Raw genomic sequence first — 22,670 nt, 5'->3', positions numbered from 1 at the left:
ATAAATTTCCTAATTTTTATTTTTTTTAAATGGTTTTTTGTTTTGTTTTTCATGATTGTTTTTATTATGGTTTTTGTGTTAAAATTGACACACTTATGTTGTTGTTGTCTTCTTGTGAGCATCTTAATGGCAGCGAGGGATATGCTTGTTTTAAATCAATGTAAATCCTAGATTACTAGTGATATATTTGTTCAACACTGACCTCAGATTACATTCTGGAGAGATAAAAATAAACTAAAAACAGCCTTGGCTGAAGTTTTTATTTTTAATACAAAAGCTAGATAAAATAGGAAAGAAAAGAGAAGGAACCGCAAAAGAATACATGGCAAAAAAGAAAAAAAAAAAGATCCCCAAACAACAAAAGAGTTAAGAAATATACATGCCTGAATGTGCTTCTTTATAAACCTGGGTGAAAGAAAAAAGATTTACAGATATAGTACAAATATAAGAGGTGACCAGGTGATTTGATTCCCTTCCAGTCTCCCTCTGGATGGTCTGCTTAAAGACCCTCTTCTCTCCTTCTCTCCCTTTAAAACAGGCATAGACTGGACAGCCCATCAGACCAAAAATGCATCAAATTAATGACTGTCCCTCTATCAATTAGGACATATAATCCTAAACAATCTTGAACAAATTTTTTGTAACAAATTATTGCAAAAAGAAGGTGTAGAGGCATTGAGCTGGATGCAGGCAGAAGAATGAATTTTTTTTCCCAGTGGAAGAGAATAAAACAATATTTTCCAATTGTATGACTTTTAGATGTGTTGGGCTGCGCCTCCATAATTCTCAGCAATTCCAGATAAGAGTCTTTCTTAGGAATCTGAATTCTTCACCTAAAACTAATTTTTGCATCCGGGCAACCCATGCTGTAAACCATGCATATAGTATCTATTCAGAAATGTCCCGTTGGGTTCACTGGGAGTTATTTTTTTGAAGAAAGGGTGCTTAAGGTTCCAGAAAGAGGAACTGAAATTATGAAAATTCCAGGGTCAAAGGTGTTGAAAGAAAAACCATCAGATCCAGTTCCAAGCTGGGGGTAAATAAAATGGAGGCTAAGATGCTGGAAATAAAAATGGAGGCTGCCTAGAAAGAAGATTTCAATTTATTGATGAGCAGAACCACCAGCAGTTCTGGAACAGCTGCCCAATGGAGTTGAGAGTGGATGGATCTTTATAGGGCTCTGAGACTTTGAAGTGAAAATGTTTCTGGGTTGTGCAATGAGGTGGGCTTTTGTGTCTTTTGCTCAGTCTGAAGAGGGTTTAGGATTAATCCTATTATGTCCTAAAGGTCATGTTCTTTAGATTTTGGGTGGGGGAATGTAAATTCCTAATCCCATGAGCTGTGGAGGCTGAAGGCGGTTTGCTTATGAATGGTGTGCCCCAAATCTGCATTTCTAAAGAGCTGGCCTCCTGAATTTCCACTTGGGGTAGGGGGACTGGTTTCTGCCTTTTAAGATTTTTCTCTATTATTCCTTTGGGGAAATATAATATTCTGCCTCTTTTAATATCCGCCAAAAATATTTCATTCTCTGGAGAGGGGGGGATGCTGACTTCCTACAAAGGTTTGGTATAGGATCTCCCCCCCACAACAGTAGTTAACAAATGCAAATCAAGTTGATTTAGTGGATAGCAGTTACGAAAATGCATCCACACTGACAATGTCCCAGTAGGGTCCTATTGAGAAAATGGACCTGGATGGACTTCTCTTAAACGCCTCTTGCTGTTCTCAGCCAAACATAAAGTTCTTCTAAGCAAAGATGTCCAAGCAAATCTGAGTGGAAAGCCTAAAATGCTTTGACCTCAGTACTCTTTCACCAGATCCTCAGTGCCCAGCCTTTGCAGCCTTTGCAGGGCACACTCGGCTTGCAGACGAGCCTCTGGTTCAGGGTCCCAACAGTCTTCCAGGAGCTCTTGCAAGGAAATAGCTACCTGGGGGACAGGAGAGAGAAGGTGGAACAGCAATTGTGAAGAAGAGACAACAGGAACTCCTACTAGAAGATTTAGAACATAAATAGCAGAGTTAGAAGGGACCTTGGAGGTCTTCTAGTCAGTGCAACCCCAAGCAGGAAACCCTACACCATTTCAGACAAATGGCTGTCCAGTCTCTTCTTAAAAGCCTCCAGTTATGGAGCACCCACAACTTCTGAAAGCAAGCTGTTCTCACCGTTAGGAAATTTCTCCTTAGTTCTAGGTTGCTTCTCTCCTTGATTAGTTTTCATCCATTTTTTTCTTGTCTTGCCTTCTGGTGCTTTATGGCAGCCTCTCAAATACTGGAATACTGCTATCATGTCTCCCCTAATCTTTCTTTTCAGTAGACTAGATACACCCAATTCCTGCAACCATTCTTCATATGTTTTAGCCTCCAGCCCTCTAATCATCTTTGTTGCTCTTCCCTGCACTCTTTCCAGAGCCTCAACATCTTTCTTATACTGTGGTGGCCAAAACTGGATGCAGTATTCCAAGTGTGGTCTTATTAAGGCTTTATAAAGCAATACTAATACTTCATGTGGTCTTGATTCTATCTATTAATGCAGCCTAGGATTGCATTGGCTTTTTTGGCTGCTGCCACACACTGTTGTCTCATATTTAACTTCCTCCCTTAACATCTTATTCTAGAATGTTCCGAACTTCTGTTTGCATCCTTCCCAGCCAGTGCTGATGAAACCCTGGGAATCCTATGTATTTGAAAGGCACAGCAAAAGCTGTTGCAGGAGAGGGGACCTGGGGTGCAAATAAGGAATGACACCCCTCCTCCTGTATCTGGAATAAGGAATTTCGACAGGGCTTTTGCGCCTAGTCATTCTAGTAAGACCCCCATCTCTAATACAAATGAATCCTGATTTCATAGCGAGGCAGACTTTGCACTTGAGGAAGCTAATTTTTGAACCTTGACATCCACCCCGCTGCAAAGAGACCTACAATTCTGAAACTAGAGTTTCGTTGAGTGTACAAGAACCCTCCTTTCAAAGCAAAATCTTTGTTGGTTACTCCAAGCTCTTTCTATTTCAACTATTTTTAGCACGAGTCAAGGGAGTTATTTTGTTTCTCCTGCCACTAATAAATAGGGAATTAAATTCTTAACGAACTAATGTAAAATACCCAGAGTTCTACCAGTGGATCCAGATTCAACTTCTATTCTCCTTGCTGCCATTAAAAGATTATGGTTCTGTCCACTGAGCTCCCCTCTTGCCTTTCACTTAAAATTCCATTAAAGTTCTCATAAGAGCTTGATCCTGGCTCAGGAATTCTGGGAGTTGAAGTCCACAGGTCATAAAAGGGCCATAGTTCCCCATCCCTGCCTTAGAGCAGGGCTTTTCAACCAGTGGTACGGGTACCACCTGTGGTACATTGACACCTGGCAGGTGGTACGCGACCACCCTAGAAAAGTGGTAGCAAGGGAGGGGAATGAGCTGAACCGCACTGCACAAGCCTGAGCGAGAGATGGCTGGAGCTGCAGGGCTCAGCGGAAGCACCAGGATCAGTGCCGCTTTCCATCTGATCGACACTTCTTCGGGACTGTCAGGCCTCAGTGGAAGCGCCAGGATCAGTGCCAGGATCCAGCTGGAGCTTGGTGCTGATCCTTGCGCTTCTGCTAAGCCCTGAAGAAGCGCCGATCAGCTGGAATATTGCAACATCTCCAGGGTCTTGTGATTTACATTCAGATGCTTGGCAACTGATTCATATTTATGACGGTCACAGTGTCCCAGGGTTATGTGAAATGACCAAAACCTGCTGCAAGCACCCAGCAGACAGGGGGAATAAAAACCAAATACCCTCCACTCCACCCCCGCTGCCAATACTCAACAGAAATGCTCACAACAATGAAAACCTCGGACAGGAGGAAGAGCACAGCTGGGCGGGCAGGCAGGTGTCTTGCTCGGCTGTGGCTTGGGGGGGCACTTTTTCCAGTGCCACTGTAACTTCAAACAGTCACTAAGCGAACTGTTGTAAGTCGAGGACTACCTGTACTTAATCACTTTTTTCCCTTTTTTTTTTTTTGGTCATCAAGTTTTTGACACCTTGCTGGGCGACTAGTGGTGCCATATCCTAAAAGTGGTACAATGGGTGAAAAGGTTGAAAAGCCCTGCCTTAGAGTATCATAGATTCTTAAAATCTAAAATCCCAGATGTTAGAAGCATATATTAATCCCTTCCATTCCTTTTACTGCATCTAGACTGGGTCCAAGGTTTTGTTGTGCTGGCGTAAGAGCCAAAGGGCCTCAGGGCTCTTGCCTATGTCCACCTCTCAATTAATAGCCCCAAATCTCCATCAGCCGTGCAGCATTTTTGTTCTCCTCAGCTTCTCAGGAAAAATATTGCCCAAGAGCCAAATACAGGTATCCTATCTGTGGCCTCCAGAACTGACAGGGCCAACTTTTCAACTAATGTTCTCTCCTTTTTTCTTTTTTTGGCAGAGAGGCAGGGCTAAGGCACAAGCTGTGTTCCCTTAGCCTTGCAGGGCTTAAGGGACCCATTATATTTCTTAAAATCAACTCCCGGTCCATCCTCTTTAGGAGTGTGGCTTCCAACATGTTGTCAAAAGCCTACTGCCCCGTATTCAAGCCTATGTATGTTGTGGCTTAACATACTTGCCCAAATCTTGTCCAAGCTGGTGGGACAATTGGTCTTCGCCTTTCCTCAACAGCCAACCTTCGCAGTTCACTGTATGTAGGGCTGCTACCTAATTCTGCTTCATAGGCAAGCTGGAATGCAGGAACGCTGTTCTCTGAAGAGACAAAAATGGGCTGTCTTACTAAAGCAGGGCTTGTGTGTGTGTGCCAAACATATCCAGTGCAGGAACAGCGAAGTATTGCTTCAGCTGACTTCTTCACACTTCACAGTACCCATTCCATAACGAAGTTTCACTTCCAAGTGATTGCTGCATCGCTGGACAGTGGTTGTCCCTGAGCTCAGAGTCCCAATCTATTAGTACAGGTAGTCCTTCGCTTACGACAGGGGTCTTCAAACTTGGCCCTTTTATGACTTGTGGACTTGAACTCCCAGAACCCCACACGTGCCTGGCTGAGGAATTCTGGGAGTTGAAGTCCACAAGTCATAAAAGGGCCAAGTTTGAGGACCCCTGACTTACCACAACTGAGCCCAAAATTTCGGTTGTTAAACGAAACAGCTGTGAATTTTTGGTGAGTTGTTAAGTGAATTTTGCTCCATTTTACCACTTTTCTTGCCACAGCTGTGAAGTGAGTGACCAAGTTAGTAGCATGGTTGTTAAGCGAATCTGGCTTACCCACTGACTTTGCTTGCCCAAAGGTCACAAAAGGGGATCACATGACCCCCCCCCCAAGACACTGCAACCGTCATAAATATGAACCAGTTGCCAAGCGTCTGAATTTTGGTCACCTTACTGTGGGGATGCTGCAACAGTTGTCAGTGTAAAACCATTGTAACTTAGAACGGCCACTAAATGAACTGTTGTAAGTTGAGGACTACCTGTAAAGGGAGACCCAGGACGTTGCCCTGGTATTAGTGGTCATTGACACCCACTGAGTCGGTTCACAGAAGGAAAGGTTTTCCTGCACAGATCAGCTATCCTTTTATGCTTGTACTGAATACAGTATTATCAAGAGAAAGCGATTCATAGGAGTCATTAAAGCAAAAGGAATCTTTAGTGTGTTGCTGCCTGTTTTCATCCTGTCAGCTTTTGGGGGTTGAGCCTTGCATTTATTGCTGAGGGCAAAGATGGTCCTTAGTCTCAAAAAATGTGTAGTTCTTCGGTTTACCTGTAGAGCAGGGGTGTGAAACTGCTGGCCCGCGGGCTGGTTTCATCATACTGGAGACGCGCCCACCCCATTGCCGGCAATGGCAAAAAAGCTCCGATACGTCGCGCGACGTCACATGACGTTGCGAGTTTGACATGCCTGCTGTGGAGCAAGCAATGTTTCTCAACCTTGTCAATTTTAAAACTTGAGGAATTAAACTTCCAGTATGCTGACTGGGGAATTCTGGGAGTTGAAGTCCACATATCTGAAAGTTGACAAGGTTGAGCAACAGTGCTGTGTAGAGCAGTGGTTCTCAACCTTTTTAATGCCGCGACCCCCAACCGGTCGTAAGTCGAGGACTAAACCGGTCATAAGTCGAGGACTAAACCGGTCGTAAGTCGAGGACTACCCAACCGGTCATAAGTCAAGGACTTTCCCTGCCCAGGAGCGCCGCGCATGCGTGGTTCCGCCCCCTGCCCCGGCCGAGGCGTAGCTGGCAAGTGGCAGAGACGGAGCAGGCCGACCACCAGCTGGCCCAGCCCAAGGGAGGTAAGGCACCCACCGGAAAAGGGAAAAAAAATGGCGGACAGCCTTGCTTGGCGACCCCCGTGAAATAGTCGATCGACCCCAAATGGGGTCGCGACCCATAGGTTGAGAACCGCTGGTGTAGAGGGATAAAAACTTTCGTATTGCAGACGCATACTTCTATTAAATGTTAGTGGCCTCTCAGTAACACATGCTCAGCTGGTGTATTCCAATCCAGCCTCTACTCTTTAAGAGAAAAAAAAAACCTTCTGCTTGGAGGACACTGCCCATTCCCTGGATAGAAGCTCCAACGTATTGACTTGGACAATGCAATATTTTCCTCCTTCAGCAATCTTTTCTCTTTAGCAATGGGTCTTGCTAGGTGACTGGGGGCCTGGCTGATGCCCAGGGAGGCTGGGCTGCTCTAGCTCATGCTGCTCCATCAATGACTCCTTCTCATTGTACAGGGATGAGTCACAGTACTGCGGGAAATGATGTCTCAAAGCAACAGAAGCCTTTTGTCTCAAGTGATTTAAAAGGGCACACAAAGTCTGAAGAAGGGAAAGAGGAAAGGAACCAGGAGGAGGCTGAGTTCAGTAGGACTAAGATCATATAATCCCACCCCGGAAGTCAACAGTTCTGCTTTATTCTTTCAAGCTGAACATGTCAGCGTTTGTTGTTGATCAAGGGCAGGATGTGCTCCTACATTGCCACCAGATGGCAGCATACCCCACACCATTATCACCACTGTAGGCTCACCCTCCCTGTTTATATCTTGGCGCAACTGGCTTTCCAAGGTAGGCGAAATTCGTCCTTCTGGAAAACAAAACAGGAACAACTTATTGCCACTATCCGAAATCAGACCAAGCTGCCGTGTGGTGCTTCAAACAGGCAAGGGGTGGCTGTTTGACTTTTCATGACTCCAGCATGTTAAACTGATCTCAGTTATTAGTCCAACTGGTAGAGACTATGATAAAGGGCAGAAGTCAGATCCTCTCGTGCCCCTTCAAAGGGAGATTATGGAGATGGGCGGGAATGGAAGATACCAGATAGCAGCAGCCTTTTGGCTACCCCACCCATTGTGGATTGGTTGCCTTTGTGAAGAAGCGCAGGACCCCGGAACAGTTTCTCTTGATTGATCAGAACAAACAGGACCCCGGAACAGTTTCTCTTGATTGATCAGAACAAACAGGGTACGATTCCGGTTAGTAAACAAAAATAGGCTTAGCAAGAATATTTGTAGCTCAGGGTTGAAATGAGGGGTCCTTTGGTGCCCTCTGAGCTTGGCTGTTTCCTTGCAGATGTTTAATTACCCAAATCAGGTAACATCATCAACACTGATGATGTTACCCAGTTTACATAATGAAACATCTGCAAGAAAATCAAGCTTAGAGAGCACCAAGGACTCCTCAAAAATAGGCTTTAAAAATCTTTTTAAACTTGCATACTAATGTAGGGGATAGGCAAATAGCGAAGGCAAGGGTGATTGCATCTTGGAGGCTGCCAGCACAGGGGCTCTGGATCTCGACCTCGCTCCTCCTGTCCTTTTGCCTTAAATCTTGCAAAAAAACCAAACAAACACTGCCTGGGGGCTTGATAGGAGCTGCAGCAGGCAAGTAGCAGGGAGGGAGGGAGGGAAGGAAGAGAAACCGCTGTTCCCCCACAGCCAGCTGTCCCCTCAGTTGGCTATACCAGCCCTGTAGCCTCATCTTATCAGCTCTTTTCGGGAAGACCTGGTCAGGAAACAGACACTGTGTGAATTAATGGAACTCTACTGTATTATTATTATTACAGGGTATGCTAATCAAATTTTGAAAACTTGAATGAGAGTCTCTCTTTCCTTTTTTATATTAGCCAGGTGCAGCTAGCTTGACTTTTTCTTCCCGCCTGCATCCCAAATCTGAGCCAAGCTGATGTTTACAAAATGGCCCTTGGATCGATTCTTCAAGGCCATCTCCAAACTCCTTTGTACCTCTTCTCAGTCAGGAAGAGAGACTGAGAAGCTGGGGTGAGGGGAGATAACTATGGACTCAGACATGCTACTGTAGCCATAGCAGAAAAACAGGAGCTTTAGGACATCCCCCCCCCTTCTCCTGCTCCTACTCAGCAGAGCTCTGCCGTCACAACTGCCTCAAAAGGCATATGCACTCAAAACAACAAAGGAGATGCATTTATCCTCACTGTACTAGATTTGTGAAATCAAAATTTGTTAGGGGTAACTCGTGATACAATCACAGGGGTGAGTTCTGGATTCAGATACAAATAAAAACTCAGTTTGACTGCTAGATCCTCTATTAGCAAAGAGCGACTCCTACTCACCCCCCTCCATTGTGATAGCCTTATGCAATACATAAGATTATGAACAGCCTGTAATAAATGAATCATTTTTTTTACTAAAAGTAGTAGTAATTGAATTGATCCTAAAAAAAAAAAGAAAAAAAAAGACCTCAATTTCCATGGAGGCTACACCTTATTTAGGCCACTCAAACTGAATCTTATGAGATGTGATTTCAGAGTGATGGTAAGGGCTCACCCAAAACTAACTAGAAGAAATGAGCAGATGTTTGTACATTCTCATTTCTGGGGGGAAAAAATCACCAGTCAAAGTTAAAACTATTCTCACCTTTTGATAGAAAAGAATCAACCCTACCTTTCATATTAGGAAAATTGGATATCATTAGTACTGTAGGGATTTGAATAAACCCCAAAAGAACAATCAAAACTTATTGAGTATTATGTCCTCCGTGTAGGATCCCATTATGGAGTACAAGGGTAGTCTGCCCTAACACTGACAATGAAGCTAAAGTTTATTTATTTAAGGCACATAATGAAGCCGCAACTGTCTTTGAAGAAGACACGATGTTTGGAAAAATCGAAGAAGATTGAAAAAGAAGCCATTAGAAGACAGAAAGTAACTGGATACTACTCTGCATTACACAAGCCCAAGCTTACAAAAACTGAAATAAACAGTTTTTAACTGAACTTAGTAAAATGATGTCCATAAGTCATGAGGAAAGGTGGAAAATACTGAATGAGTCTTGTGTTTCAAAACAGACGAAGAGTATCCAATCCAATGGGTATCCCCATTGTCAAACCCACCCAGATGAGTCAACTACCAAGATGTTAGTACAGGTTAGTCCTCAATTTACAACAGTTCATTTAGGGACTGTTTGAAATGACAATGGCACTGAAAAAAAGAGACTTATGACTTTTTTTCACACTTACAACCGTTGCAGCGTCCCCCCCCCGGTCATGTGATCCAAATTCAAACGCTTGGCAACAGGTTCCTATTTATGACAATTGCAATGTCCCGGGATCACGTGATCATGTTTTGTGACCTTCTGAGCGGGAAAGTCAATGGAGGGAAGCCAGATTCACTTAACAACTGTGTCACTAACTTAACAACTGCAGTGATTCACTTAACAACCGTTGCAAGAAAGGTCGTAAAATGGAGCAAACTTTACTTAACAACTGTCTCACTTAGCAACAAAAGTTTGGGGTTCCATTGAGGTCGTAAGTCGAGGACTACCTGTAAGGTATATTTAATGTTAACCTTGGGTAAGTACAGAATCTGGGAAACTGTGAGAGGAATTTCCCCCCCTCGGTGGAAGTGAATACATTCAGGCAGAGTCTCTTTGAAGGCTTTGCAATGCTTTCTCCCCCTGTTTCCTGGCCACCTGGACTAAGCTGCTGTTTACAAGATAAGCTGCCAACTGAATAGCCTTCTGTTTCTTGATTGTTTAGGTCTCCTTTCCAATCTTTTTCTTTCCCAACCTCCCCACAATCTCTCACGCCCATCTGCCCAAGAATTACCCACTCTGGACCTGCCGCCTTATTTCTCTGCTACTTTCTGGTTATTTGACTGAGCAGCTAAAAACAAGGTTTTTCAAACTTGCTAACTTTAAGGTGGGTAGAATGAATTAAGTTTAATTAAGTTTAAGTTTTAAAAAACACGAAGCTAAAAGATGATGACAGGGAGAACTGTTTTTCTGCTGCTTAGCCGAGTAAGGTTTGCAGGAGATTTAAATCTCCCTTTGCCGGCTGCACTGCTTGGCTGAACAGTAGAAACAATTAAAAGGTAAACAGCAAAAGGCCCTCATATTTTCCTTTGTCTGCTGCCTCCCTTTCCCTGCAACCTTATCTCTTAAGACTCTGAGTTTGGGTTCAAACATCATGCTGCCCAATCTCATTCTTAGTAAAGCATGGTATATGATTACTGTATTGTTTGGATCCAGGAATTTGTGCTGTACTCTAAAAAGTATGGCTGAACAAGCCATGATTTTGTACCATATGTAAACTATATGTGTCTATTTCCGTGTGCAGAGTATAGAATAGAATAGAATAGAATAGAATAGAATAGAATAGAATAGAATAGAATGGAATGGAATGGAATGGAACGGAACGGAACAGAATATAGAATTCTTTATTGGCCATGTAAATGGACACACAAAGAATTTGTCTCCAGTGCAGAAGCTCTCAAGGTACATGCAAAGCAGCAGAGTAATAATAATCACCATAATGATACCAAAAAGGGATAGAATGTGATGCAATGGTATGGCAAGCAGTAAGAGAAGAAATTTAACATTGGGGGAATGATTCAAAGAACTTAGAACCTTGCTTTAAGTTGCTTTATTACTAGTTTAATAGAGAAAAGTTTGGCATTCTGAGCTTTCTAAGAATAAGGAAGGAAGGAGTTCATCCTCTCTGTTCTTCAAAGGACACTTCTGCATTCATCCGTGGTCTTTCGAAATTAAGAATATACTTTACCATGACATAGAGAAAATCTCAAGTTGGACTTAATTCCTGTTATCCTCATAGATATATCCTTGTAGGAGTTGTTTTTTTTTACTGATTATGTGCTTATAGATACATTTTCTCCATGACCATATTGTTTTTACTATAATAGAAAATTCAAACACACACACACACACACACACACACACACACACACACACATCCCACCTTTCTATACAAGATAACTAACAATGAGAATAAAGAGATATGAGCAATGATAGTTTGCATAATTTCTTCCAGCTTGCCCTAAAGCTTTCGTTATAGTGGCTCCCTCCTTCTGTTGTGCTGCACACGTTTTAGGGATCTTTCCCTAAAACATTGGACAGGATTTCTCTTCTACGTAAATCACAATTGCTTTTGGCACAAACAGCAGGTTCCAGTTTAGTCTTTTCCTTACAGCCAGCCCATTGTGGGAGCTGAGAATTCTCATCAAGCTACACTTCCCAGCATTCTTTGGAAGGGACCTTGGCAATTTAATGGTTGCAAAGGCAAACCGACTGGACATCAGCTCCTGTAATTCTCAGCCAAGGCTTTTGGCCATGCAGGCTGGGATTTATGGAATTCCATGATGGTTTACCTGGGAAAAGCGCAGAGCATCTCATCAGGATCTCCCACAGTACCAGTGCCAGGGAATAGACATCAGCTTGCCTCAGTGAAGAGCCCACATCCTGCAGATTCAGGTTCTCGTCCAAAATTTCGGGAGCTATGTAGCGTTGAGCTCCTGCCTAGAGAAAATGCCAATGAAAGATGCAGGCAGCTTATGTATAATGCCTGCTTGGAGCAAGTACTTGTTATGCCCAAATTTTATATAGCCCATCTCAAAACAGTACAATATGAGAGAGAGAGAGGGAGAGAGAGAGAGAGAGAGAGAGAGAGGGAGGGAGGGAGGGAGGGACCGCCATAGTGGTGCAGTAGTTAGAATGTAGTATTGCAGGCTGACTCTGCCAACTTCCAGCAGTTCGATCCTGACGGGCTCAAGGTTGACTCAGCCTTTCATTCTTCCGAGGTCCGTAAAATGAGGACCTAGATTGTTGGGGGCAGTATCCTGACTCTGTAAACCTCTTAGGGCTGTAAAGCACCGTGAAGCAGTAGGTAAGTCTAAATACTATATGATACTACCAGGACACAGTGATATCTCAAATGAGTTGCTGGAATCAGATATGCTGATTCTGCATCTCTACTGGAATAAATATCATAGGATAATCTCTTGTTGTCATTATTGACTGAACCGTGTTGTGATGATTGTTATCATTTTATGAGGTTTTTTTATATTAGATGCCTGGAGCTTGAAGTTCAATGTAAGTACATTCATTTAAAAAGAAGTATTGATCACATTTTAAACAATTTGCATCTCTTTTGAATTTCCTATGTCATCTATGGTACCTTGTGCACGATGGCTTCTGCAGGACCTTTTCCTGACTGCTGGTGTCGCAGAGGGAGTGTCATGGCAAAGCCAAAATCAGTTATGACGCAAGTCCTGTCTTCCCGCACCAACACATTCTGGCTACTTAGGTCACGATGGGCTACCCCAGGTTTATGCAGGCCTGACATCATGGAAGAATAACAAGTTTCAACGAAGTTGTCACCTTAATCATGTGCCACCTTATTAAACCACGAAGAGGGCAGTTAGAGTGGAGAAAGAAAGACTGAATTCACCCATCACACCATTGTGTGTTTAAACACGGCTTACTGAATCATGAGAAGAAACTGCATTGTGAGGAAAGTTTGGTTAAAATCTATAATGCCTAGTATCGCTTAGTAAGTAAAAATTTCATAAACCAGATTATGGCATACTGTAGTACAGGGGTCCCCAACCCCTGGTCCGCGGACCGGTACCGGGCCGTGCAAATAAGCGAAGCCCCATCTGCAGGATGCAGGCAGCACATGAAACCACGCCCCCTCTGGTCCGCAGAAAAACCTCTCTCCATGGAACCAGTCCCTGGTGCCCAAAAGTTTGGGGGCCTCTGCTGTGGTATGTCAGCAGAATCAAGCTAAAAAGAGCTTAAATGGGTTAACAACTGAAGGTCAGGTATTTTCCATTCATAAGGTTCAAGCCCAGATATTTCCACTTAAAAGACATCAGGCAGGGGATTTGTGGTTTTAAATTCGAGGATTACCTATACCAGTGATGGCGAACCTTTTAGAGACCGAGTGCCCAAACTGCAACCCAAAACCCACTTATTTATTGCCGGGTGCCAGGTGGGCGTGGCCCACTGGATGGGCGTGGCTGTGGTGGTCATAGCAGATTGGGTGGGTGTGGCCAAGGTGGGCGTGATCACCTCAATGTTGCTCGTGGGGAGGGACGCCTGTGGGGGCCGGGCAGGGTTGGGGGAGATCCAGGGGGTCTCTGGCAGGTGGGGCGGTGGGCAGAAAGCTCGTCCTGCAGGGTGAGGCGAGGCAGGGCAGGGGTGCCATTGTCACAGGGCAAGGTGAGGCAGGGGCCGGGGTGGCTGCTGCCTGACACCATCGGCCCCTGCACACAGAGGCCAGCGAGCGCATGGGTGCTGGGATGTATCCAGCCACGTGGGACCTCGCCGAGTTAGCGGGCGGCTGGTTGAAGAGGGACAGTTGCCATCTCTGGGGCATGGCGCGCGTGCCCAAAGAGAGGGCTCTGAGTGCTGCCTCTGGCACGCGTGCCATAGGTTCGCCACCACTGACCTATACTGTACCTGTGCTCTTGGCTTATTTCTTATTATAAAATTGCTGTTTTCTTATTTGTTCCTTCTCCCATGACACCCCCCCCCCCGAGTAATATATATAAAAAAGAGCTCTTCCCTGCAGTTGCTGTTCCCTCTTTCATTATAAAATCCTCAGTCGAATATAACATTTACGTATTGAATTGAGGATTTTATAAACACAGGTAGTCCTCAACTTACAACGATAATTGAGCCCAAAACTTATGTTGCTAAGCAAGACAGTTATTAAGTGGGTTTGGCCCCATTTTATGACCTTTCTTGCCACAGTTGTTAAGTGAATTACTGCAGTTGTTAAGTTGGTAACAGGATTGTTAAGTGAAACTGGATTCCCCATTGACTTTGCTTGTCAGAAGGTTACAAAAGGGGATCACATCACCCCCAGGACACTGCAGCTGTCATAAATATGCATCAGTTGTTAAGAATCTGAATTTTCCTCAGGTAACCGTGGGGATGCTGCAGGGGTTATAAGTTTGAAAAACAGTCATAAGTCATTTTTTTCAATACCTTTTCAATACAGGTAGTTGAGGACTACCTGTACTAACATCTTGGTAGTTCCCTCATCTGGGTGGGTTTGACAATGGGGATACCCTGCAGATGGGATACTACCTGTAGACGATACACAGTCAGCTCCATCCCCTGATGGTGCCTCAGTGGTCCATCAGGAAGTCTGCAGGACACAGATCATTCTGTGGCTTCCTGTTGGATATTCTTGGTGTCCTACCTTCCTTCCATTTCTCCTCATGTAAGAAAGCAAGGCCACTGGCAAGGGATGATCCAAGCCGGATGCTGATCTCCCAGGAGCAAATGTGCTGGCTGAGGAAGTTCCGTAGGGATCCCTTTCAAGAAAATGCAATTAACTCAGTTTAGGCCCAAATACAAGATGGTTGACATCAGCATTCATCTTTTAATGGCTATGGTGAAGGATGTGTCTGGATTAAGCAAACTGGCAGAATAATTTTGGATAATAGGCTCCTCTGATGGCCAGGTACAGTTTTTCTTCTTTTTAATAATAATAATGTTTATAATAATAATAAAGTTGGAAGGGACCCTGGAGAACATCTAGTCCAACTCCCTTGCTCAGGCAGGAAACCCTATACCATTTTAGACAAATGGCTGTCCAGTCTCTTCTTGAAAACTTCCAGTGTTGGAGCATTCACAGCTTCTGGAGGCAGGTTGTTCCACTGGTTAATTGTTCTAACTGTCAGGAAGTTTCTCCTTAGTTCTAGGTTGCTTCTCTCCTTGATTAGTTTCCATCCGTTGCTTCTTGTCCATTATTCTGTTATAAATCTTGATAGGTTGTATTACTTCAATGCAGACTTCAGTGCAGCAATAGTTATGTACTACGCTTAAAATTTATAAATAGAATAGCAATAACACTTAGACTTATATACCGCTTCACTGTGCTTTATCAGCCCTGTTTAAGCGGTTTACAGAGTCAGCCTATTGCCCCCAACAATCTGAGTCCTCATTTTACCAACCTCGGAAAGATGGAAGGCTGAATCAATCTTGAGCCAGTGAGACTCGAACTGCCAAATTGCTGGCAGCCGGCAGTCAGCAGAAGTTATACAGAAGTTATAACCACTGCGCCACCACAGCTCCCCATACTGTTATCTAGAAAGCTTAAAGTATTGAGGATAAAAAGAGAAAACTAGAAATTCTATCAGTATTAATTGCAGTTGAGGATATCATTATTATAGACATAGATTTACAGAATAACAGAATAGCAGAGTTGGAAGGGACCTTGGAGGTCTTCTGGTCCAACCCTCTGCTCAGGCAAGAAACCCTATACCAGGGGTAGGCAACCTTGGCTCTTTTATGACTCGTGGACTTCAACTCCCAGAAGTTGAAGTCCACGAGTCATAAAAGAGCTGAGGTTGTCTACCCTTGCCCTATACCATTTCAGACAAATGGTTGTCCAATCTCTTTAAGATGTAGGTGCTTGCAGCGTTGGAGCACCTACAACTTCTGGAGGCACGTCTTCCCACTGATTAATTGTTCTAAGGAAATTTCTCCTTAGTTCCAAGTTGACTCTCTCCTTGATTAGTTTCCATCTATTGCTTCTTGTCCTGCCTTCAGGTGCTTGAGGCAGGACAAGAAGCAACGGGTGGAAACTAACCAAAGAGAGAAGCAACTTAGAACTTAGGAGAAACTTCCTGACAGTTAGAACAATTAATCAGTGGAACAACCTGCCTCCAGAAGCGGTGAATGCGCCAACACTGGAAGTTTTTAAGAAGAGACTGGACAGCCATTTGTCCGAAATGGTATAGGGTTTCCTGCCTGAGCAGGGGGTTGGACTCGATGACCTCCGAGGTCCCTTCCAACTTTTTTATTATTATTATTATTATTATTATTATTATTATTATTATTATTATTATTATTATTATTATTATTATTATTATTAATAATAATAATAATAATAATAGGTTGATCCCTTCTTCTTTAGGGCAGCTCCTTAGATATTGACTAAGTTTATTTTATTTGATTCTAGGGTTATTTGTTTATATTATACAGTATTACAGGCTAACTCAGCTCACTGCCAGGAGTTCGATCCTGACCAGTTCAAGGTTGACTCATCCTTCCGTCAGTAAAAACCAGATTGTTGGGGGGGCCATATGCTGACTCTGTAAACTGCTTAGAGAGGGCTGTAAAGCACTATAAAGTCTGAGGGCTATTGCTATTGAAGAATGAATAGGAATGGAAATTCCTGGATTGTAGGGAGAGGAACTGCAAACCATGACCATCTGGTTCTTATTAAGCATTTGGGGGATGGCTCAGATTTTCATATCTTATTTACTTATTAAATGTGTTATTGTAATATTATACTGCTGCCTACTTAAGCTGGTTTAGCAATTAACAATTCCTTCACATCCCCATCATCCCACTCTGCTATATGACATAATTTGGAAATAGAGCTGAAAAACAAATCCTGTTTCATAATACTTCAGCAAAGCCTTAAGATGTAGAAATGTACTCTTCGTCACACAAAAAAAACCACAACCCCAGCAATCTGAGAATCCAGAAAAGTTGAATTTACGCCTACAGATTCCACATCTGTAACATCCAGGGCAAAAAGTAAACCATCCTTCTATTCTTTTTTTTTTTTTGAAGCTTAACTGTTTTCTTGTTTATTTTCAAAATGCACATATTTTTATTTTCAGTATTAGTTTATCAAAATATACAGAGATACAAAGAAAAATGAAAATAATAGTAAAAAGGGAGGAAAGGGGGAAGAGGAAAAAATATAGGATAAAGGGGGGGGAAGCATTGACTTTTGACTCCATTTGGTGCTCTAGAATAAGATAATAACATATAACCTCGACTTTTTACTTTTACATAATAATACAGACTAGCCTATATACTACAACAACAAACCTATCTAATCGGCAGAATCAAAGTTTCATTTTTTTTCTACCTCAAGCACAAAGCCCAAAAGTGCTTTCCAAGTAGAAACAAAATTAATTCTATTCTTTTCTTTAATCAATGCAGTCAATTTAGTACTATCCATCTATTCTTGATTGTGCTGTGATTATAATGACAGGAATACATTACAGGCTAGAAAGAATGCCTTGGTATACACTGGTGAAAGCTAGCATGTTTAATTTTTATTTATTCTATTTATTTATTTATTTGTATCCTACTTTTATTCTTTTTACAAATTACTCAAGGGAATGAACAATCCAATATATCTCTCTCCTCCTATTTTCCCCACAACAACAACCCTGTGAAGTTGGTTGGGTTGAGAAAGAGTGACTGGCCTAAAATCACCCAGCTGGCTTTCATGGCTAAGGTGGGACTAGAACTCCCAGTCTCCCTCTTTCTAGCCTGGTGTCTTATCCACTGACTAGACCAAACTAACTCTCTGCATACAGACATATACAAGGCCACTTTTATTTTTTAACATCTAACCTCAATCACTTTCACTCATTCTTGCCCATGGCTCTTACCAATGGGTACAGTGTCAGTACCAGGAGACCACCTTGTTCTTCACTGGGTCCCCCATATCCAGCAGTCACAAGGCGTGCCACATTTTCATGGTTCATCAACGGGAGGCTGTACACGGCCCACTCAGATGCAAATTGTTGGTGGCACAAAGGAGGAAATGTCTTGATGGCCACAGGTTGCTGGCCGAAGGTTCCTTGCCACAATTGAGAAAGTTGCCCTTCGTGGAGAAGCTGTTCCCCCCCCCCCCCAAAAAAAAATTAGAGAAAAGATCAGTTAAGTTCCTAGCAATGCTTTAGGTAGGAGACTGTTGTTTTTCAACTGTACCACGAAAACACAAACTCTTTGCACACTGATTTTATTTTCTATCCCCTATCACAGGGGTAGGCAACCTTGGCTCTTTTATGACTCGTGGACTTCAACTCCCAGCTATGCTGGCTCAGGAATTCTGGGAGTTGAAGTCTACGAGTCATAAAAGAGCCAAGGTTGCCTACTGCTATGATATTCCCTATGCTGGTTGGGGAATTCTGGGAGTTAAAGTCCACAGGTCTTAAAGTTGCCAAGGTTGGACCTCCCTCTTCTAGATAAAGCTAGCTTCCAGCTGATACAGGTAGTCCTTGACTTACAATGGCTCATTTAGTGACTGTTCAAAGTTACAACAGCACTGAAAAAAGTGACATGTCTGTTTTTTACACTTACGGCTGTTGCAGCATCCCCAGGGTCCTGTGATCAAAATTCAGGCACTTGGCAACTGTCTCATATTTATGACGGCTGCAATGTCCTGGGGTCACGTGATCGCCTTTCGTGACGTTCTAACAAGCAAAGTCAACGGGGAACCCAGATTCACTTAACAACCAGGTTGCCAGCTTATCCACTGCAGTGATTCACTTAACAACATGGGACAAAACTCAATTAACAAATGTCTCAGCCACAGAAATTTTGTGCTCAAATTGTGGTCGTACGTCGAGGACTACTTGTAATGCAAAGATGCTCTGGTAATTCCAATTTACATTTAAAAAAAAAAGGTGCTGATAGCTATCTCAGGAATTTTAGAGGGTATTGGTAAAGTGGCATTAACTCTTTTGACATTTACCAGTATAATATCCGGGTTACTTTTTATTGGTGGGGGGAACTAAGGCAAGATAGGCAATCTTCAAGTATGGGTGATTAGCTTTTCTTTTTTATTAGATCCAACACGATCTGCCAACTATAGTGAAACATTTAAAGGCGTTGCAGGAGATTACACACCTGGGAAGAAAAATTCTGGATTTGTAAACGCCTCTTCTACTGCCTCATCCATCTGATATAAACATGATTTAGGAATCATTCCAAAAGAGAAAAGATTTTTTTGAAAAACTTCCCACTTGTAGGGTTTGGTGTTTTTGCACTCCTTCAATTGAGATGTAGCAAACACATGTGGGTGAATGCCCTGTTTTTCACTGGATTATCGTGTCTCTAGCAAACCTAAGCTTCTAGCTTTCCAAATGTCAATTAAATGCCAGGTGAAGACATCAGGAAGCAACTTCTGTATCAGGGCCCTTTTATCCATGATGCTATTATTGCTAAGGGAAATTCTTCCTTGAGAAATGGTTGGAATATCTCTCCTTCCTTGGACAATCAGAAAAACCAATTTCATGTGTCCCCAAATATTTTTAGCAGTTTTTATATTTTTATATGTGTATAAAACCTTCAATTTTTTTATATCAACCAGAGTCCACGGGAGTTGGGCAGACAACATACTGAAGTAAATTTTCTAACGCATACATGGTTTGATAGGAAATATGAGAAGAGCATTTGTGCTTACATCTTCTAGGCCAGAGGTCGCCAACCTTTTGGGCACCAGGGACCGGTTCCACGGCGAGAGGTTTTTCCCCGGACCGGAGAGTGCGTGGTTTTGTGTGCTGCCTGCATCCTGTGGATGGGGCTCTGCTTGTTTGTGCGGACCGGTTGCTGGCATGCCGTGGCCCGGTACTGGTCCACAGAGCTGAGGTTGGGGACCTCTGTTCTAGGCTTAATCTGGGAATTAGTTTTTTCATTGATATAACTGAAATCTTCTCAGACCTACAGCAAATAATTATCTGCATTTGCTTAGAGATTCCAAACTAGTTTTCACCCAAATCTGGAGTAGAGGACGAAAGAGTAGATAGTACTGGAGGAAAGACTAAACTATTACATGCTGGTTGGGAGATAGGTTCTCTAATTCTGTTACTCACAACACTTTTAGAATTAAGTACAGGTAGTCCTCAACTTACAACAGTTCATTTAGTGACTGTTCAAAGTTACAGCAGAACTAAAAAAAAGGAACTTATGACCGTTTTTCACACTTGCGACCATTACAGCACCCCCCCGTGGTCATGTGACCAAAATTCAGACAATTGGCAACTGGTTCATATTTATATGATGGTTGCAGTGTCCCAGGGTCATGTGATCACCTTTTGCGAACTTGTGACAAGCAAAGTCAACCAGGAAGCCACATTCACTTAATAACCAGGTTAGAAAACAATTGCAGTGATTCATTTAACAATTATGATGAGAAAGGTCGTAAAACGGGGCAAAACCCACTTAACAGCTGTCTCACTTAGCAATATAAATGTTGGTTTCAATTGCGGTCATAAGTCAAGGACTGCCTGTACTGGCAAGCACCGCGCTCTGGTCAGTAGCACCTGTTCTTAGAGCTTCATAATTTGGCGCCTGATTAGTTTTTTTAGTTGTCAAAATGTGGCACTGCCTTATTTGGAATTGCAGGCAGGTGAAGGAAACCTCTGACCACCCCAAACAGCTGCCATCTTGATATTGCCATTAAGACAGAGGGAAAAAAGCAAATTATGGCAGGACTACCACATGTGGCCTGCAGAATTCCAGGTGACCTCTAGATGGCAGCAGAGAGATACAGAAATTCCAATGCCTGCCTTGTAGTGGTCATCTGGTTTTTTGCAGTGGATTTGATAGGCCTAGTCTAGTGGTAGTGACTCCTAGTGGCTTGGATTCCTCCCAAATTGAATCATACCTGAATGAATTGAAGATCTGGAACCTCTAGCCTGGGCAGTTTTTTCTCATCCTTTAGTTCTGAGCCTGTAGTTACCTTGTTGAGTTCTCCAGTTTCTTTTGGTGTTAGTAGCACTGCATGAACTTTCCAATGCCTTAGAACTAAAAGGTCACATAAAGAGATTCTCCCCTCAGTGACATACTCCAATGTTATATCCTTCCTAAATTAGGCATATTGTAATCTATTTGAAAAAAAAAATATTTTTTTTTTGCTATTCAAGGGAAAAGTAAAAATACAGGGCAGAGAAGCTATACCATCTGTCCACGAGCATATAAGAAACTCCCTTATGTTGTGCTATCGAATTTCGATTAGAAAAACCCATTGAACAACTGAACGGCTTCCTAGTTGTCACCCAGATTTTTTGCATCCCAATTCTTGGTAGCCCTGTTTTATATTGAATCGGATCACTGATCCATTTAGCCCAGTGGTGTCAGCACTGATTGGCAATAGGTCTCCAACATGCTCATCGGGTTTTTTTCAACTCTACTTGAGTAGGTTGAAACTTGAATCGGGGATCTTCTGCATGCCCAACAGGCGTTCCATGACTGAATGCAAATTTTACACTGTATGCCCAAAAGGAGGGCTGCCACATGGTTCTGTTTTAAAATGTGTATTTTCTTGCAAACAATCGTATATATTCATGATAATGTAGGTTATAATTATGAACTCCTGGTATAACACAGTCTTAAGACAAGGTTGTAGTGATGTGGACATATCTTTGCAGCTTGGGCAGCAGATTCTGACGGGTCCTTGAGCAAGATTCTACTTTTCATGTCATTGCCACTTTGCTCATTTGCCTGCTTTTTTCCCTCAGAGCAGAGTTCCCCAACATTTCTGGCTTTGTGGACCGGTGGGGGAGAGAAGGGATGGTTCCGTGTGAGCGGCCAGCAAGCGCATGCCCGTGCAGCTCCATTTGCACTAGGGGTGTGCACGCACGCCTGCCGCTCACTTAAAAGCACGTGCACACTTGCTCACTGTTCGCGCAAGTGAGGATGCAGGTGCCTGCCTGCGCGCTCTCCAGCCATTTCTGCGACCCGGTTGCAAACCCCTCACAGCCCACTAGTGGGCCACAGCCCACAGGTTGGGGACCCCTGCCTTAGACCTACCATGCATCATCACTACCAGAAAAGCGAGAGCAAGGCCAGTGGAATCTCCTGTCTGAATCTTACACAGGTAACCCTCAATTTACAACAGTTCATTCAGTGACCAAAGTTACAACATCACTGAAAAAAGTGACTTACGGTACGACCGTTTTTCGCACTTACAACCATACAGCATCCCCATAGTCACACGATCAAAATCTGGATGCTTGGCAACTGACTCAGATTTATGGATGGTTGCAGTGTCCTGGGGTGATGTGATTCCCTTTTGTCACCTTTTGACAAGCAAAGTCAATGGGGGGCAGCCAGATTCACTTAACAACCATGTTACTAACTTAACAGCTGCAGTGATTCGCTTAACAACTGTGGCCAGAAAGGTTGTAAAATGCGGCAAAATGCACTTAACTACGTCTCACTTAGCAACATAAATTTTGGCCGTAAGGCAAGGACTACCTGTAAAAAGGAGTGGCCAGGAGGAGAGGAGAGGCACTCAGCAGTGGGTTCTTTGGTTTTGCTAGTGTGCCCCTCAAATTTCACCCTACGGGTTTGCTCAGTGTTTCGTGTTTTTCAATATAATGGAAGTACATCATCTAAACGTGTTGCTATTTTCCAGGGGTGTCCCAGACAGCAGGGGAGCTTTTCTTCACTTTTCCTATCTCAGATTCAGGGCTTTTGCGCAGCCAACTCTTAAAATACTTTTCTTGAAATTGCAATACCTAGAAATGCTGAGAAACATAGGAGGATCAGTAGGCAGGTGACGGCGATCAAGACAATCCTGAGGGGACTGGACATGGACTCAGCTGCAGAGATAAAACAGGAGATCACAGATGTCATAAAGGGAGAAAGGGTGGAGAA

The 22,670-nt window shown here is 43.1% G+C and overlaps 1 protein-coding gene across 1 annotated transcript in view; it reads right to left on the bottom strand.

Moving 5' to 3' along the window:
• Nucleotides 1-1,799: 1,799 nt before the first annotated feature.
• The window catches only part of AMHR2 (anti-Mullerian hormone receptor type 2), a 28,714-nt gene continuing 7,843 nt past the window's right edge, over nt 1,800-22,670 (bottom strand). Inside the window, exons 3-9 of the mRNA XM_029284906.1 lie at nt 20,677-20,816; nt 17,675-17,902; nt 14,452-14,566; nt 12,418-12,578; nt 11,612-11,759; nt 4,588-4,724; nt 1,800-1,928 (exon numbers count right to left, since the gene is read on the bottom strand). Of these exons, the coding sequence (XP_029140739.1) occupies nt 1,800-1,928; nt 4,588-4,724; nt 11,612-11,759; nt 12,418-12,578; nt 14,452-14,566; nt 17,675-17,902; nt 20,677-20,816 (1,058 nt within the window). The remainder of the gene's footprint in view (nt 1,929-4,587; nt 4,725-11,611; nt 11,760-12,417; nt 12,579-14,451; nt 14,567-17,674; nt 17,903-20,676; nt 20,817-22,670) is intronic.

Source organism: Protobothrops mucrosquamatus, unplaced genomic scaffold (assembly GCF_001527695.2).
Source record: "Protobothrops mucrosquamatus isolate PMUCROS unplaced genomic scaffold, P.Mucros_1.0 scaffold1093, whole genome shotgun sequence".
Lineage (NCBI taxonomy): Eukaryota > Metazoa > Chordata > Lepidosauria > Squamata > Viperidae > Protobothrops > Protobothrops mucrosquamatus.
Note: the sequence above shows the minus strand (reverse complement) of the source record. Positions and strands in the feature narration are given on the sequence as shown.